The sequence below is a fragment of the Corylus avellana genome, chromosome ca9 (genome assembly GCF_901000735.1).
Source record: "Corylus avellana chromosome ca9, CavTom2PMs-1.0".
In the NCBI taxonomy this organism is placed as follows: Eukaryota; Viridiplantae; Streptophyta; class Magnoliopsida; order Fagales; family Betulaceae; genus Corylus; species Corylus avellana.
In genome coordinates, this window is record NC_081549.1 from 1,735,112 (window position 1) to 1,749,683 (window position 14,572).

Here is a 14,572-nt window from a genome sequence, read left to right on the forward strand (position 1 = left end):
CTGAATTTCACCACCAAGAAGCGCTCTGCCTTGCCCGGATTGAGCTTGATCCCCGAACGGAGGAGCTTCGAGACGCAGTGAATAATATGCGAGGGGGCGTTCACATCTTGTTGTGGCGATTCTTCATCGTGCGGGATAAAACTTGACCGAACCAAATCCAGCAAATGCAGGCCTTTGAGATTATGACACCTCTCTATGACTTGGTCTGGTCTTTGCATTATGTTGTTGAAGAATCGCATAGCGAGCAAGGACAAAGACGGGCCGGACTCCTCATCCGGTGTTTTGGAAATTTCAAACAACCGTTCGAGAACAAAGAAAGGGATTTGATTCTCGAGCCGGAGAAAGTCCCGGTAGAAAAACGGTAATATCCACGACATAGTCACGAGAGGATCTTCCGGTTCGAACAGTTCCGTATTGTCAACCTTGCGAAACAATTCAATCATAAAACAACCATCGAGAACCATCATCTCCAGGAACTCGTCGGTGCCAAGGTGGATGGTTTCTGAATAACACTCTCTGCCAACCTTTTCAAGTGGGTGTATGCTTTTCAAGTAGTCCTCTAAAGTTATACCTTTGGCTTCCTTGGTCCTGGAGAGTAAAGAACGGAGGTAGCACCACTTGTGCTCCTCCATCATTTGGAGATTAGGCTGGCCGCGGTGGTAGGGCCCGATGGAGACTATGCGGGGCTGGTACGACTTGCCGTTGATGTTGATTAGGCTCTGGGGGACTCTAAAGATGCAACAACTGCTTCTACCGGCGGCTATGCTTAGTAATTGTGGGGTGGTCTCGGAGATCCTCTTTTCCATCTGGGCAAGCCGCTCCTTGTCCACTTCCCAAATCGTGACGACGTGATTACAAGCTTCTTGATCTACAGAGTTGCTTCCAGTTTCCATCGTTGATTTTGGGAGTGAAGTTGAAGATGGTGTATGGCCCCTCTGTAATTAATGGAAGTTTTAGAAGGGCTTAGGAAGGAAGGAGTATATATGGTGTTGAGTGCATGCAATATGTTAGGGTTTGGAGAAATATTGGTGGGTATCGCTGAAAATTCAGGTTCAAGTTTGTTCGATCTCCCCCATGAAAATGTGGTTTTGGATTGTTATTATGGACGTGCACTAGACGATACCCTTCATATTTAGAAGGACAGATGATCAAGTGCTTGAAATTAATATATATATATATTGTGATTAGTCGTGTAAAGACTTCTTGCTTATATATATATAATTTTTTTTTTTTTTTTTGTTATTTGATTAGTATAAAAAAATAATATTTTTTCACTGCAACTAAACTTAACTGAAAACGCATAAAACGTCAAATAATGTTGTCAACAATTAATTAAAAGAATCCCACAAAAACTACGTACAGACGGGAGGAGGGACAAAAACAAGACAATAGCAGTTTTTGGGAGTCGCAAGAGAGCCAGAGAGGGGAGTTGTTCGGTGCAACAACTCAAGGAAAATGAGGCCGCAGGCTTTGGCTCCTGCCCTCTGCTGTGGGCTGGCCTTTGGCAATTTCTTTGAAGCTTATTGATTTCACGGTAGAAGATGACTCACAAGTAGTAATCCAGCTAGTGATAATGCATGGCGCCACTTCACCGTCCTATTGTTTAAGGTTTAAAGATTGGGATGTCATTTCAGATTCATTTGCTCCCATTTGTTGTCTTCTTCACGAAATGCTAGAAAAGTTAACCACAAAGCCTAAATTTACTAGGCCACGGCTAAACTTCATTTTAACTACATTCCCACTCACTTATTCCCAGTCTTTCCCCTTTTGTAGTGCAACTTAAGGCCCACCCCCATTTAGTCTTTCCCCTTCTGTAGTGCAACCATTTAGTTTGCTCCTTGTCTTTCCTTTTCTTTTATTTTTCTTAATGTACTTACCAAATGTTAGTGTACATAATCAGCAATTAATGGCCTCAAGTCACCTACCAGGAAGAAGATCTATTTGTAAAAAAAGTAAAAGACATCAGAAGTCCGCCAGTTCTAAAGAGTTGAAAGAATTCTGATGCCCAAGTCAGTATAGGGTGAGAAGGTGAGTTCTCCCATGTAAAAAGAGCATTATCGATATAGTGGTAGAATAGTGAAAATGTATACCTTAGGCATTATATACAAGCATGTAAAGCATTATAGAGTCTTTTAGAGTCTGCTAGAGGAATCATGTCTCATTGTCTCTAAGCCCATTGGGTCTCGGGCTCCTTTGATGGGATGGGGGTAAGTTTATTTGGACTCTTTTTACATTGTAGCTTTTAGGAGATTCTTAGGCCCTACACCAACAAATACAAAAAAACAACTCAAGGAAAATGAAATTAGAACCAAAAACAAAATTTAGTGATAAAAAGGTTTTTGGAAAAATATTTTCTCTATTTTTCAGTGTTATTAGATGCACACTAAAAATATTAGTGATCAAAAATTGATTTCCAAGTTAATTAATAGCAAATTTTCCATTGCAAGAGAAATCAATTTTTGCTATTAACTTGGAAATCAATTTTTGATCACTAATATTTTTAGTGTGCATCTATTAACACTGAAAAGTAGAGAAAATATTTTTCCAAAAACGTTTTGATCACTAACATTTTTTTTTTTTTTTTCTAATTTCAAGATGGCAATTGATTGTCCTTTGATCACGTGGACCCTATCACCGTTTTTGCTGCTGGTATGTCCCCGATAATGACAGATAATTCTTCAATTATTCATATATAAGATAAGAATTGTGCAGTTTGGACAGCAAACTTACCCCTTACATTATCATTGTACTCGGCCTTTTTGATTTCTTGTTGGCGAATGCCTGAGATCAAGTGGAGCTTAATTATCACCTTTTTGTCTGGCATCTTCACGAGTCACGACAATGAGAATTCACAGATACTTTTATTTTTTTAATTATTATCCATAAGACATAGATTCCCTAATTAAGGTATAAACTTGGAGTAGCGTAGAAAAGAAATAATAATAACAAAAAATGCTTCAACATTTTTTTTAATACTATTATAATACACAACTTTTTTATATTGGGTTTGATTTTGAGAGAAGTCTCTTGTCTATCTTATTCTTATCCTCTGTGGGATTTATATGTGTTCTAACTCTCACATATTCAATGTAAATTTACCTATCTCTTTTATGAAAATGGGAAGAAAAATAAAAACCAAAATATTGCTCTTGATTTTGTTGGTGTTTCGTAGATCAACAAAATAAAGAGAAATATTTTGGCGTGCAAAATATTTGTAATTAATATAAATAGAGGGAAATAGCACAATCAAGAGAGAAAAATGGAGACAAAATATTTTGGGGGTGATTATTCTTTAGCGGTCTACATCTACCTCTGGAAATTGAACTAAAAGGCTACATTTTTTCCTTATTCAACTTGAAGATTTACATTACAATATAGGCTATATAGCCCATTTTTATAGGGAAAATGAGATAGATAGAGAGAATACAATAAAGGTGGAATCCACAATTATGGAAAATACTTTAATAAGAAAATTAAATTAGACCCAATATTGAAAAGTCATATATTCTAACAGTGTGGGAGGAGCATAAGCCTAGATGCCAAAGCAAAAGAGAAATTAGAGACAATAGATTTTGGGGTAATTCACCCAAAAAGGCCTACATCTACCAATAAAAATTGTCATAAAGAGTTACATTTTGTTCTTATTTAACTTTATGATTCACAATACAATATAACCCTACTTATAAGAGTTTTTTTTTTTTTTTTTTTTGACATGTCCACAAAATAGAAAAGTCTAGAGAAGGATTCAAATTAGTGACCACCAATTCATGAGGCGTGATACTCAACCGATTAAATTTATAAAAAAATATTTAAAGTACAATAGTTTTATTATAACTCCTTTATTTATAGAAGTTGTAATACATGGGACATTGTTACGTTTGTCACCTTCCTTTGAGAAATTGTCATAAAAAAATAATTATTTATTAACTAATGTGTCACAGAAACTATTACATCACAAACTTAAAGTAAAAATTATAATACCACTAATGACACTTTCTTTATTGTTATTATATTTGTAAACTGTAGATAAGTTGATGGGGTAGCGATATCATTATTTACTTTGGTAGATGGGTTGGCAATGCCACTAACGAGAAACGTGCCATCAACTACCCTTCAAAGAGTACACTTGATTCGAAGTCGGTGCGGTTCGGCTATGCTGATTTTTTAATTTGATTCCACCCAAAGGCTTTTTTGAGCCATCAAGTGTTTTGAAGCTCCTACTTCAACCGTTTGGGCGTAGGAGTGGCAAAACCCGACCCAACCCGCCCAAATAGGTTGGGTGTTTGAGTTCAGCCTAATTGATAATCTGTTTAGACGTCATCACTTTCGAGCTTTGACTGGTCAGTTTAAGCCCATATATAGCCCATTAAAAAAATGGCCTATCACAACCGTCCATTGCCAGCTCCCTAAAGCCATTTGATCTGGATTAGTTTCGAATGGACGACATTTGTGCAGATGGGCTTTGGCGTGGCTTAATCAGAGCACCAAAAACAAAGCACTCCATGTGGAAATGAGACCTTCAAGCAACATTCATCGTTACGCGCTCAATGAATGGGCTTGGAGAACTCCTCTCAAATAATAATTATAGGCGCTCAATGAATGGGCTTGGAGAACTCCTCTCAAATAATAATTATAGGCCCATTAGAATCGACCATTGTCTCATACCCGACCACCAACCCACACCCCCCCAAAAAAAAAAAAAAAGTGAAACGCGTTAATGCCATTGATTTCTACGTGCATGTAAGCATGACCCTATTTTCTCCTCCCATTTATGTACGATCAATGGTATTTTAGTATCATTGGAATAATGTGTTAGTAAAAATTAGTTATTGATTTTTTTTTTTTATTACAAGTATTGATTTAAAGGCTTATTTTTACTGTCATATCATTAAATTATATAGTAAACACCGAATAACAATCTACTAAATAACATTACTTTATATATAATCGCATTGTAGTTTATATACAAAAGAGAAAAAAAAAAAAATTACACTTAGTCCCCTTGAACTTTCATAACATTTACAATTATTTTCAAACTTTAAAAAGTTACAAAAGTTACATCTTTGGGAAATGCCTCCAAGGCAGCACACGTACGCTTCTTCAGGAAAATTCAACGAAACGGATCGAGCCCTTGTAGACTGGATGCATGGTGTCTGATCATCTCATGGAACTTCTTCCTAGCTACCTACCTAATTTCTCTTTTGCTTGCTGCTTTGGATGAATTAAGCATTACATATTCGATGGAAGTGCCTCGCACGTTACAATAAAAGAAGTAGAAGGTTTGTCAGGTTAGAAAATTAAGTTTGAATGTTAGATAGCCTCGCAACTCTTTTGTAGCGTAGAATGTTTGTTAGGAAACGTTGCAAATAATCAATCGTCGACAATGGTTCTGATTTAATGGGCCTTTTATGTTTTTTAATGAACAAAATCTCTTTACTTTGAACGTCCCAGAACTTTTTGAAATAACAAATATATCATTGAGGAATTAATATATATCACTTCCGCATCCACAAAACTTCCATTTCATATATATATATACTTCCCTGTTTTTCATTATAAGAACTCAAAACTCGCACAACAAACTACGTACACTCTTAAAACTATTAATTACCAAAGAGTTTTTATCATGTGGAGGGGGCAGCAAGCCGGAACGGGAGGGTTCAGGGGGGAGAATAGATGGTGTAAAAGGTCTGCAAAAACGCGAGCACTAAAAGCACAAACGCAGCCACTGCCGAAATGAACGACCACGGCGTTTTAAAATACGTATACTGGAAGCTCGCATACTGAACATGCCAAGTGTTCCCGTGATATTTGTGCACGTCATTGAACAATTTCGACAAATAACAAACATTAATATCAAACGCCACGTCCTTGCCTAAATTGTTGATGAACCGCGCAACTTCCGCCTCGGTGCCTAAGTAGTTCTCAACGATGTTGCGGTCGCAAAGGTACTCCACGTCCTTGGCCGTGTTCACAAGGCAATCCAACAAAGTCGCGTAAGTGGTAAAGTGCTTGGGGCGGCTGTTGTGGCACTGCTCGAACGCCACGCAGTTGAGTAATAAAGAGCTCATGAAGTCGTCGATGGTTATGCTGGGCATCTCAATCACGCCGCGCCTGAATTTCACCACCAAGAAGCTCTCTGCCTTGCCCGGATTGAGCTTGATCCCCGAACGGAGGAGCTTCGAGACGCAGTGAATAATATGCGAGGGGGCGTTCACATCTTGTTGTGGCGATTCTTCATCGTGCGGGATAAAACTTGACCGAACCAAATCCAGCAAATGCAGGCCTTTGAGATTATGACACCTCTCTATGACTTGGTCTGGTCTTTGCATTATGTTGTTGAAGAATCGCATAGCGAGCAAGGACAAAGATGGGCCGGACTCCTCATCCGGTGTTTTGGAAATTTCAAACAACCGTTCGAGAACAAAGAAAGGGATTTGATTCTCGAGCCGGAGAAAGTCCCGGTAGAAAAACGGTAATATCCACGACATAGTCACGAGAGGATCTTCCGGTTCGAACAGTTCCGTATTGTCAACCTTGCGAAACAATTCAATCATAAAACAACCATCGATAACCATCATCTCCAGGAACTCGTCGGTGCCAAGGTGGATGGTTTCTGAATAACACTCTCTGGCAACCTTTTCAAGTGGGTGTATGCTTTTCAAGTAGTCCTCTAAGGTTATACCTTTGGCTTCCTTGGTCCTGGAGAGTAAAGAACGGAGGTAGCACCACTTGTGCTCCTCCATCATTTGGAGATTAGGCTGGCCGCGGTGGTAGGGCCCGATGGAGACTATGCGGGGCTGGTACGACTTGCCGTTGATGTCGATTAGGCTCTGGGGGACTCTAAAGATGCAACAACTGCTTCTACCGGCGGCTATGCTTAGTAATTGTGGGGTGGTCTCGGAGATCCTCTTTTCCATCTGGGCAAGCCGCTCCTTGTCCACTTCCCAAATCGTGACGACGTGATTACAGGCTTCTTGATCTACAGAGTTGCTTCCAGTTTCCATCGTTGATTTTGGGAGTGAAGTTGAAGATGGTGTATGGCCCCTCTGTAATTAATGGAAGTTTTAGAAGGGCTTAGGAAGGAAGAAGTATATATGGTGTTGAGTGAATGCAACATGTTAGGGTTTGGAGAAATATTGGTGAGTATCGCTGAAAATTCAGGTTCAAGTTTGTTCGATCTCCCCCATGAAAATGTGGTTTTGGATTGTCATAATGGACGTGCACTAGTCGATACCCTTCATATTTAGGTATTGCTCGGTGAAGGACAGATGATCAAGTGCTTGAAATTAATATATATATATATATATATATATATATATATATATATATATATATATATAAGCAAGAAGCCACACGACCAATCACAATATATATATATAGCATATATATATATATATATATATATATATATATATATATATATTGTGATTAGTCGTTTAATTAGGGAATCTATGTCTTATGGATAATAATTAAAAAAAATAAACGTATCTGTGAATTGTCATTGTCGTGACTCGTGAAGATGGCGAACAAAAAGGTGATAAGCTCCACGGATCTCAGGCATTCGCCAACAAGAAATCAGAAAACATAAGGCCAAGTACAAGGATAATTTAAGGGGTAAGTTTGCTGTCCAAACTACATAATTCTTATCTTATGAATAATTGAAAACTTATCTGTCATTATCGGGGAGATACCAGCAAAAACGGTGATAGGGTCCACGTGATCAAAGGACAATCAATTGCCATCTTGAAATTAAAAATAAATAAATAAATAAAAATGTTAGTGATCAAAACGTTTTTGGAAAAATATTTTCTCTACTTTTCAGTGTTAATAGATGCACACTAAAAATATTAGTGGTCAAAAATTGATTTCCAAGTTAATAGCAAAAATTGATTTCTCTTGCAATGGAAAATTTGCTATTAATTAACTTGGAAATCAATTTTTGATCACTAATATTTTTAGTGTGCATCTAATAACACTGAAAAATAGAGAAAATATTTTTCCAAAAACGTTTTTATCACTAAATTTTGTTTTTGGTTCTAATTTCATTTTCCTTGAGTTGTTTTTTGTTTTTTTTTTTTTTTTTTTGTTCGTGTAGGACCTAAGAATCTCCTAAAAGCTACGACGTAGAAAAGGTCCGAATAAACTTACCCCCATCCCATCAAAGGAGCCCGAGACCCAATGGGCTTAGAGACAAAGAGACACGATTCCTCTGGCAGACTCTAAAAGACTTTATAATGCTCTACATGCTTGTATATAAGGCTTAAGGTATACATTTTCACTATTCTACCACTATATCGATAATGCTCTTTTTACATGGGAGAACTCACCCTCTCACCCTATACTAACTTGGGCATCAGAATTCCTCCAACTCTTCAGGGCCGGCGGGCTTCTGATGTCTTTTACTTTTTAAACAAATAGATCTTCTTTCTGAAAGGTGACTTGAGGCCATTAATTGCTGATCATGTACACTAACATTTGGTAAGTACATTAAGAAAAATAAAAGAAAAGGAGAGACAAGCAGCAAACTAAATGGGGTTGGACCTTAAGTTGCACTACAAAAGGGGAAAGACTGGGAATGTAGTTAAAATGAAGTTTAGCCGTGGCCTAGTAAATTTAGGCTTTGTGGTTAACTTTTTTAGCATTTCATGAAGAAGAGAACGAATGGGAGCAAATGAATCTGAAATGATATCCCAATCTTTAAACCTTAAACAATAGGACGGTGAAGCGGTGCCATGCATTATCACTAGCTGGATTACTACCTGTGAGTCACCTTCTACCGTGAAATCAATAAGCTTTAAAGAAATTGCCAAAGGCCGGCCCATAGCAACGGAGGGCCGGGAGCCAAAGCCTCCGGCCCCATTTTCCTTGAGTTGTTGCACCGAACAACTCCCCTCTCTGGCTCTCTTGCGACTCCTAAAAACTGTCATTGTCTTGTTTTTGTCCCTCCTCCCTTCTGTATGTAGTTTTTGTGGGATGCTTTTAATTAATTGTTGACAACATTATTTGACGTTTTATGCGTTTTCAGTTAAGTTTAGTTGTAGTGAAAAAAAAAAAAAAAAAAAAAAAAAATTATACTAATCAAATAACAAAAAAATAAATAAAAATAAAAAAAACATTTTCAGTATTATTTTTAATGTCTCGACCTAATAATGAAAAATCAGTAATTTTTTCGAAAATATTTTCGCTTATTTCACAAATACTATTTTAGTGGAAACAAAAGTAGTTTCATAGATAGTACGATATCTTTAAATAATATATATATATATATATTTTAGAAAGGTCTACTTATTTTAGATGTAGCTTCAATTATACACACACAAATAATAATAATAACAAAAAATGCTTCAACATTTTTTTTAATACTATTATAATACACAACTTTTTTATATTGGGTTTGATTTTGAGAGAAGTGTTATACACTTCTCTTGTCTATCTTATTCTTATCCTCTGTGGGATTTTATATGTGGTCTAACTCTCACATATTCAATCTAAATTTACCTATCTCTTATATGAAAATGGGCAGAAAAATAAAAACCAAAATATTTCTCTTGATTTTGTTGGTGTTTCGTAGATCAACAAAATAAAGAGAAATATTTTGGCGTGATTAATATCAACAAAACCAAATACCATGCAAAATATTTGTAATTAATATAAATAGAGGGAAATAGCACAATCAAGAGAGAAAATGGAGACAAAATATTCTGGGGGTGATCCTACTTTAGCGCGCGGTCTACATCTACCCCTGGAAATTGAACTAAAAGGCTACATTTTTTCCTTATATATTCAACTTGAAGATTTACATTACAATATAGGCTATATAGCCCATTTTTATAGGGAAAATGAGATAGATAGAGAGAATACAATAAAGGTGGAATCCACAATTATGGAAAATACTTTAATAAGAAAATTAAATTAGACCCAATATTGAAAAGTCATATATTCTAACAGTGTGGGAGGAGCAAAAGCCTAGATGCCAAAGCAAAAGAGAAATTAGAGACAATAGATTTTGGGGTAATTCACCCAAAAAGCTACCAATAAAAATTGTCATAAAGAGCTAAATTTTGTTCTTATTTAACTTTATGATTCACAATACAATATAACCCTATTTATAAGAGTTTTTTTCTTTTTCTTTTTTGACATGTCCACAGAAGAGAAAAGTCTAGGGAATGATTCAAATTAGTGACCATCAATTTATAAGGCATGATACTCAACCACTTAAATGTATAAGAAAATATTTAAAGTATAGTAGTTTTATTATAACCCCTTTATTAATAGAAGTTGCAATACTCATGCCATTGTTACGTTTGTCACCTTGCTTTGAGAAATTTTGTCATAAAAAAATAATTATTTATTAACTAACGTGTCACAGAATCTATCACATATCACATCACAAACTTTTTTGAATAAAAGAGCTCACTTTATTGTAATAATCAAGCAGGGATTACACCTTTCTCAGAAGCAATAAGCCTCTGAATACAGTTTGGTGGATTTGAAAACCACAACTCGTCCCTATTTTGTGTTATAGCTAATCTGGCTAGCTCGTGAGCTACCTGGTTTGCTTCCCTGTGAACGTGAGAAAAGGTCCAGTGAGTGAATCCTTGAACAGTTGATCGTATCCCCTCAATAATGTTTCCCTTCTTTCTCCAATCTTGTTCATCAGAGTTCACCCCTTCCACTATGACTTTCGCATCTCCCACAAATTTAACCCAGTCATATCCCAGGTTACGACAGATTTGAGTCGCTTCCAAAGCAGCAAGGGCTTCAGCATCAGTGGGCTCTAAGTATCCCATTCTGGAACAACATCTCGCAGCCATTAAATCACTTGCTGAGTTCCGGACAATCACTCCCATACCCCAAATCCCTCGTGGACGATCAACTGAAGCGTCCCAGTTGGCCATAATCCAGCCTGTTGGAGGGGCAAGCCACTGTAACTGACGACCAGCTTCTCGTGTTGTATAGACCCCTGCATGCGCGACATTGTAGCTTAAACGGGCTGATTGCATATGACGAATAATCTCTGCCGGATGCCAGAAAATCACATCACAAACTTAAACGTGCCGTCAATTACCCTTCAAAGAGTACACTTGATTCGAAGGCGGTGCGGTTCGGCTAGGCTGGTTTTTTAATTTGATTCCGCCCAAAGGCTTTTTTGAGCAATCACGTCATTCATCTAAACTTTTCAGTTTTGAAGCTCCTGCTTCAACCGTTTGGGCGTAGGAGTGGCAAAACCCGACCCAACCCGCCCAAATAGGTTGGGTGTTTGAGTTCAGCCTAATTGATAATCTGTTTAGACGTCATCACTTTCGAGCTTTGACTGGTCAGTTTAAGCCCATATATAGTCCATTAAAAAAATGGCCTATCATAACCTTCCATTTCCAGCTCCCTGAAGCCATTTGATCTGGATTAATGTCGAATGGACGGCATTTGTGCAGATGGGCTTTTGCGTAGCTTAATCAGAGCACCAAAAACAAAGCAATCCATGTGGAAATGAGACCTTCAAGCAACATTCATCGTTACGCGCTCAATCAATGTTCTTGGAGAACTCCTCTCAAATAATAATTATAGGCCCATTAGAATCGACCATTGTCTCATACCCGACCACCAACCCACACCCCCCCAAAAAAAAAAAAAAAGTGAAACGCGTTAATGCCATTGATTTCTACGTGCATGTAAGCATGACCCTATTTTCTCCTCCCATTTATGTACGATCAATGGTATTTTAGTATCATTGGAATAATGTGTTAGTAAAAATTAGTTATTGATTTTTTTTTTTTATTACAAGTATTGATTTAAAGGCTTATTTTTACTGTCATATCATTAAATTATATAGTAAACACCGAATAACAATCTACTAAATAACATTACTTTATATATAATCGCATTGTAGTTTATATACAAAAGAGAAAAAAAAAAAAATTACACTTAGTCCCCTTGAACTTTCATAACATTTACAATTATTTTCAAACTTTAAAAAGTTACAAAAGTTACATCTTTGGGAAATGCCTCCAAGGCAGCACACGTACGCTTCTTCAGGAAAATTCAACGAAACGGATCGAGCCCTTGTAGACTGGATGCATGGTGTCTGATCATCTCATGGAACTTCTTCCTAGCTACCTACCTAATTTCTCTTTTGCTTGCTGCTTTGGATGAATTAAGCATTACATATTCGATGGAAGTGCCTCGCACGTTACAATAAAAGAAGTAGAAGGTTTGTCAGGTTAGAAAATTAAGTTTGAATGTTAGATAGCCTCGCAACTCTTTTGTAGCGTAGAATGTTTGTTAGGAAACGTTGCAAATAATCAATCGTCGACAATGGTTCTGATTTAATGGGCCTTTTATGTTTTTTAATGAACAAAATCTCTTTACTTTGAACGTCCCAGAACTTTTTGAAATAACAAATATATCATTGAGGAATTAATATATATCACTTCCGCATCCACAAAACTTCCATTTCATATATATATATACTTCCCTGTTTTTCATTATAAGAACTCAAAACTCGCACAACAAACTACGTACACTCTTAAAACTATTAATTACCAAAGAGTTTTTATCATGTGGAGGGGGCAGCAAGCCGGAACGGGAGGGTTCAGGGGGGAGAATAGATGGTGTAAAAGGTCTGCAAAAACGCGAGCACTAAAAGCACAAACGCAGCCACTGCCGAAATGAACGACCACGGCGTTTTAAAATACGTATACTGGAAGCTCGCATACTGAACATGCCAAGTGTTCCCGTGATATTTGTGCACGTCATTGAACAATTTCGACAAATAACAAACATTAATATCAAACGCCACGTCCTTGCCTAAATTGTTGATGAACCGCGCAACTTCCGCCTCGGTGCCTAAGTAGTTCTCAACGATGTTGCGGTCGCAAAGGTACTCCACGTCCTTGGCCGTGTTCACAAGGCAATCCAACAAAGTCGCGTAAGTGGTAAAGTGCTTGGGGCGGCTGTTGTGGCACTGCTCGAACGCCACGCAGTTGAGTAATAAAGAGCTCATGAAGTCGTCGATGGTTATGCTGGGCATCTCAATCACGCCGCGCCTGAATTTCACCACCAAGAAGCTCTCTGCCTTGCCCGGATTGAGCTTGATCCCCGAACGGCGGAGCTTCGAGACGCAGTGAATAATATGCGAGGGTGCGTTCACATCTTGTTGTGGCGATTCTTCATCGTGCGGGATAAAACTTGACCGAACCAAATCCAGCAAATGCAGGCCTTTGAGATTATGACACCTCTCTATGACTTGGTCTGGTCTTTGCATTATGTTGTTGAAGAATCGCATAGCGAGCAAGGACAAAGATGGGCCGGACTCCTCATCCGGTGTTTTGGAAATTTCAAACAACCGTTCGAGAACAAAGAAAGGGATTTGATTCTCGAGCCGGAGAAAGTCCCGGTAGAAAAACGGTAATATCCACGACATAGTCACGAGAGGATCTTCCGGTTCGAACAGTTCCGTATTGTCAACCTTGCGAAACAATTCAATCATAAAACAACCATCGATAACCATCATCTCCAGGAACTCGTCGGTGCCAAGGTGGATGGTTTCTGAATAACACTCTCTGGCAACCTTTTCAAGTGGGTGTATGCTTTTCAAGTAGTCCTCTAAGGTTATACCTTTGGCTTCCTTGGTCCTGGAGAGTAAAGAACGGAGGTAGCACCACTTGTGCTCCTCCATCATTTGGAGATTAGGCTGGCCGCGGTGGTAGGGCCCGATGGAGACTATGCGGGGCTGGTACGACTTGCCGTTGATGTCGATTAGGCTCTGGGGGACTCTAAAGATGCAACAACTGCTTCTACCGGCGGCTATGCTTAGTAATTGTGGGGTGGTCTCGGAGATCCTCTTTTCCATCTGGGCAAGCCGCTCCTTGTCCACTTCCCAAATCGTGACGACGTGATTACAGGCTTCTTGATCTACAGAGTTGCTTCCAGTTTCCATCGTTGATTTTGGGAGTGAAGTTGAAGATGGTGTATGGCCCCTCTGTAATTAATGGAAGTTTTAGAAGGGCTTAGGAAGGAAGAAGTATATATGGTGTTGAGTGAATGCAACATGTTAGGGTTTGGAGAAATATTGGTGAGTATCGCTGAAAATTCAGGTTCAAGTTTGTTCGATCTCCCCCATGAAAATGTGGTTTTGGATTGTCATAATGGACGTGCACTAGTCGATACCCTTCATATTTAGGTATTGCTCGGTGAAGGACAGATGATCAAGTGCTTGAAATTAATATATATATATATATATATATATATGTATATATATATATAAGCAAAGAGTCTTTACGACTAATCCAATATATATATATATATATATATATATATATATATATATATATATATTGTGATTAGTCGTTTAATTAGGGAATCTATGTCTTATGGATAATAATTAAAAAAAATAAACGTATCTGTGAATTGTCATTGTCGTGACTCGTGAAGATGGCGAACAAAAAGGTGATAAGCTCCACGGATCTCAGGCATTCGCCAACAAGAAATCAGAAAACATAAGGCCAAGTACAAGGATAATTTAAGGGGTAAGTTTGCTGTCCAAACTACATAATTCTTATCTTATGAATAA

General features: G+C 37.9%; 3 protein-coding genes across 3 annotated transcripts in view; all 3 read right to left on the minus strand.

Moving 5' to 3' along the window:
- Positions 1–1,137, minus strand: part of LOC132191671 (UPF0481 protein At3g47200-like) — a 1,768-nt gene extending 631 nt beyond the window's left edge. Inside the window, exon 1 of the mRNA XM_059606764.1 lies at positions 12–1,137. Within this exon, the coding sequence (XP_059462747.1) occupies positions 12–893 (882 nt within the window). The 5' untranslated portion in view covers positions 894–1,137. The remainder of the gene's footprint in view (positions 1–11) is intronic.
- Positions 1,138–5,660: 4,523 nt separating this feature from the next.
- LOC132191672 (UPF0481 protein At3g47200-like) lies at positions 5,661–7,069 on the minus strand. Its single transcript, XM_059606765.1, has one exon. It carries the CDS (start codon positions 7,005–7,007, stop codon positions 5,661–5,663), a length of 1,347 nt encoding a protein of 448 aa, XP_059462748.1. The 5' UTR covers positions 7,008–7,069.
- Positions 7,070–12,592: 5,523 nt separating this feature from the next.
- LOC132191674 (UPF0481 protein At3g47200-like) lies at positions 12,593–14,001 on the minus strand. The gene has a single exon (XM_059606767.1). It carries the CDS (start codon positions 13,937–13,939, stop codon positions 12,593–12,595), a length of 1,347 nt encoding a protein of 448 aa, XP_059462750.1. The 5' UTR covers positions 13,940–14,001.
- Between the last annotated feature and the right edge of the window lie 571 nt (positions 14,002–14,572).

Coding starts and splice junctions, on each gene's coding strand:
- LOC132191674 (XM_059606767.1), bottom strand. CDS start 13,939: ATGGAAACTGGAAGCAACTCTGTAGATCAAGAAGCCTGTAATCACGTC.
- LOC132191672 (XM_059606765.1), bottom strand. CDS start 7,007: ATGGAAACTGGAAGCAACTCTGTAGATCAAGAAGCCTGTAATCACGTC.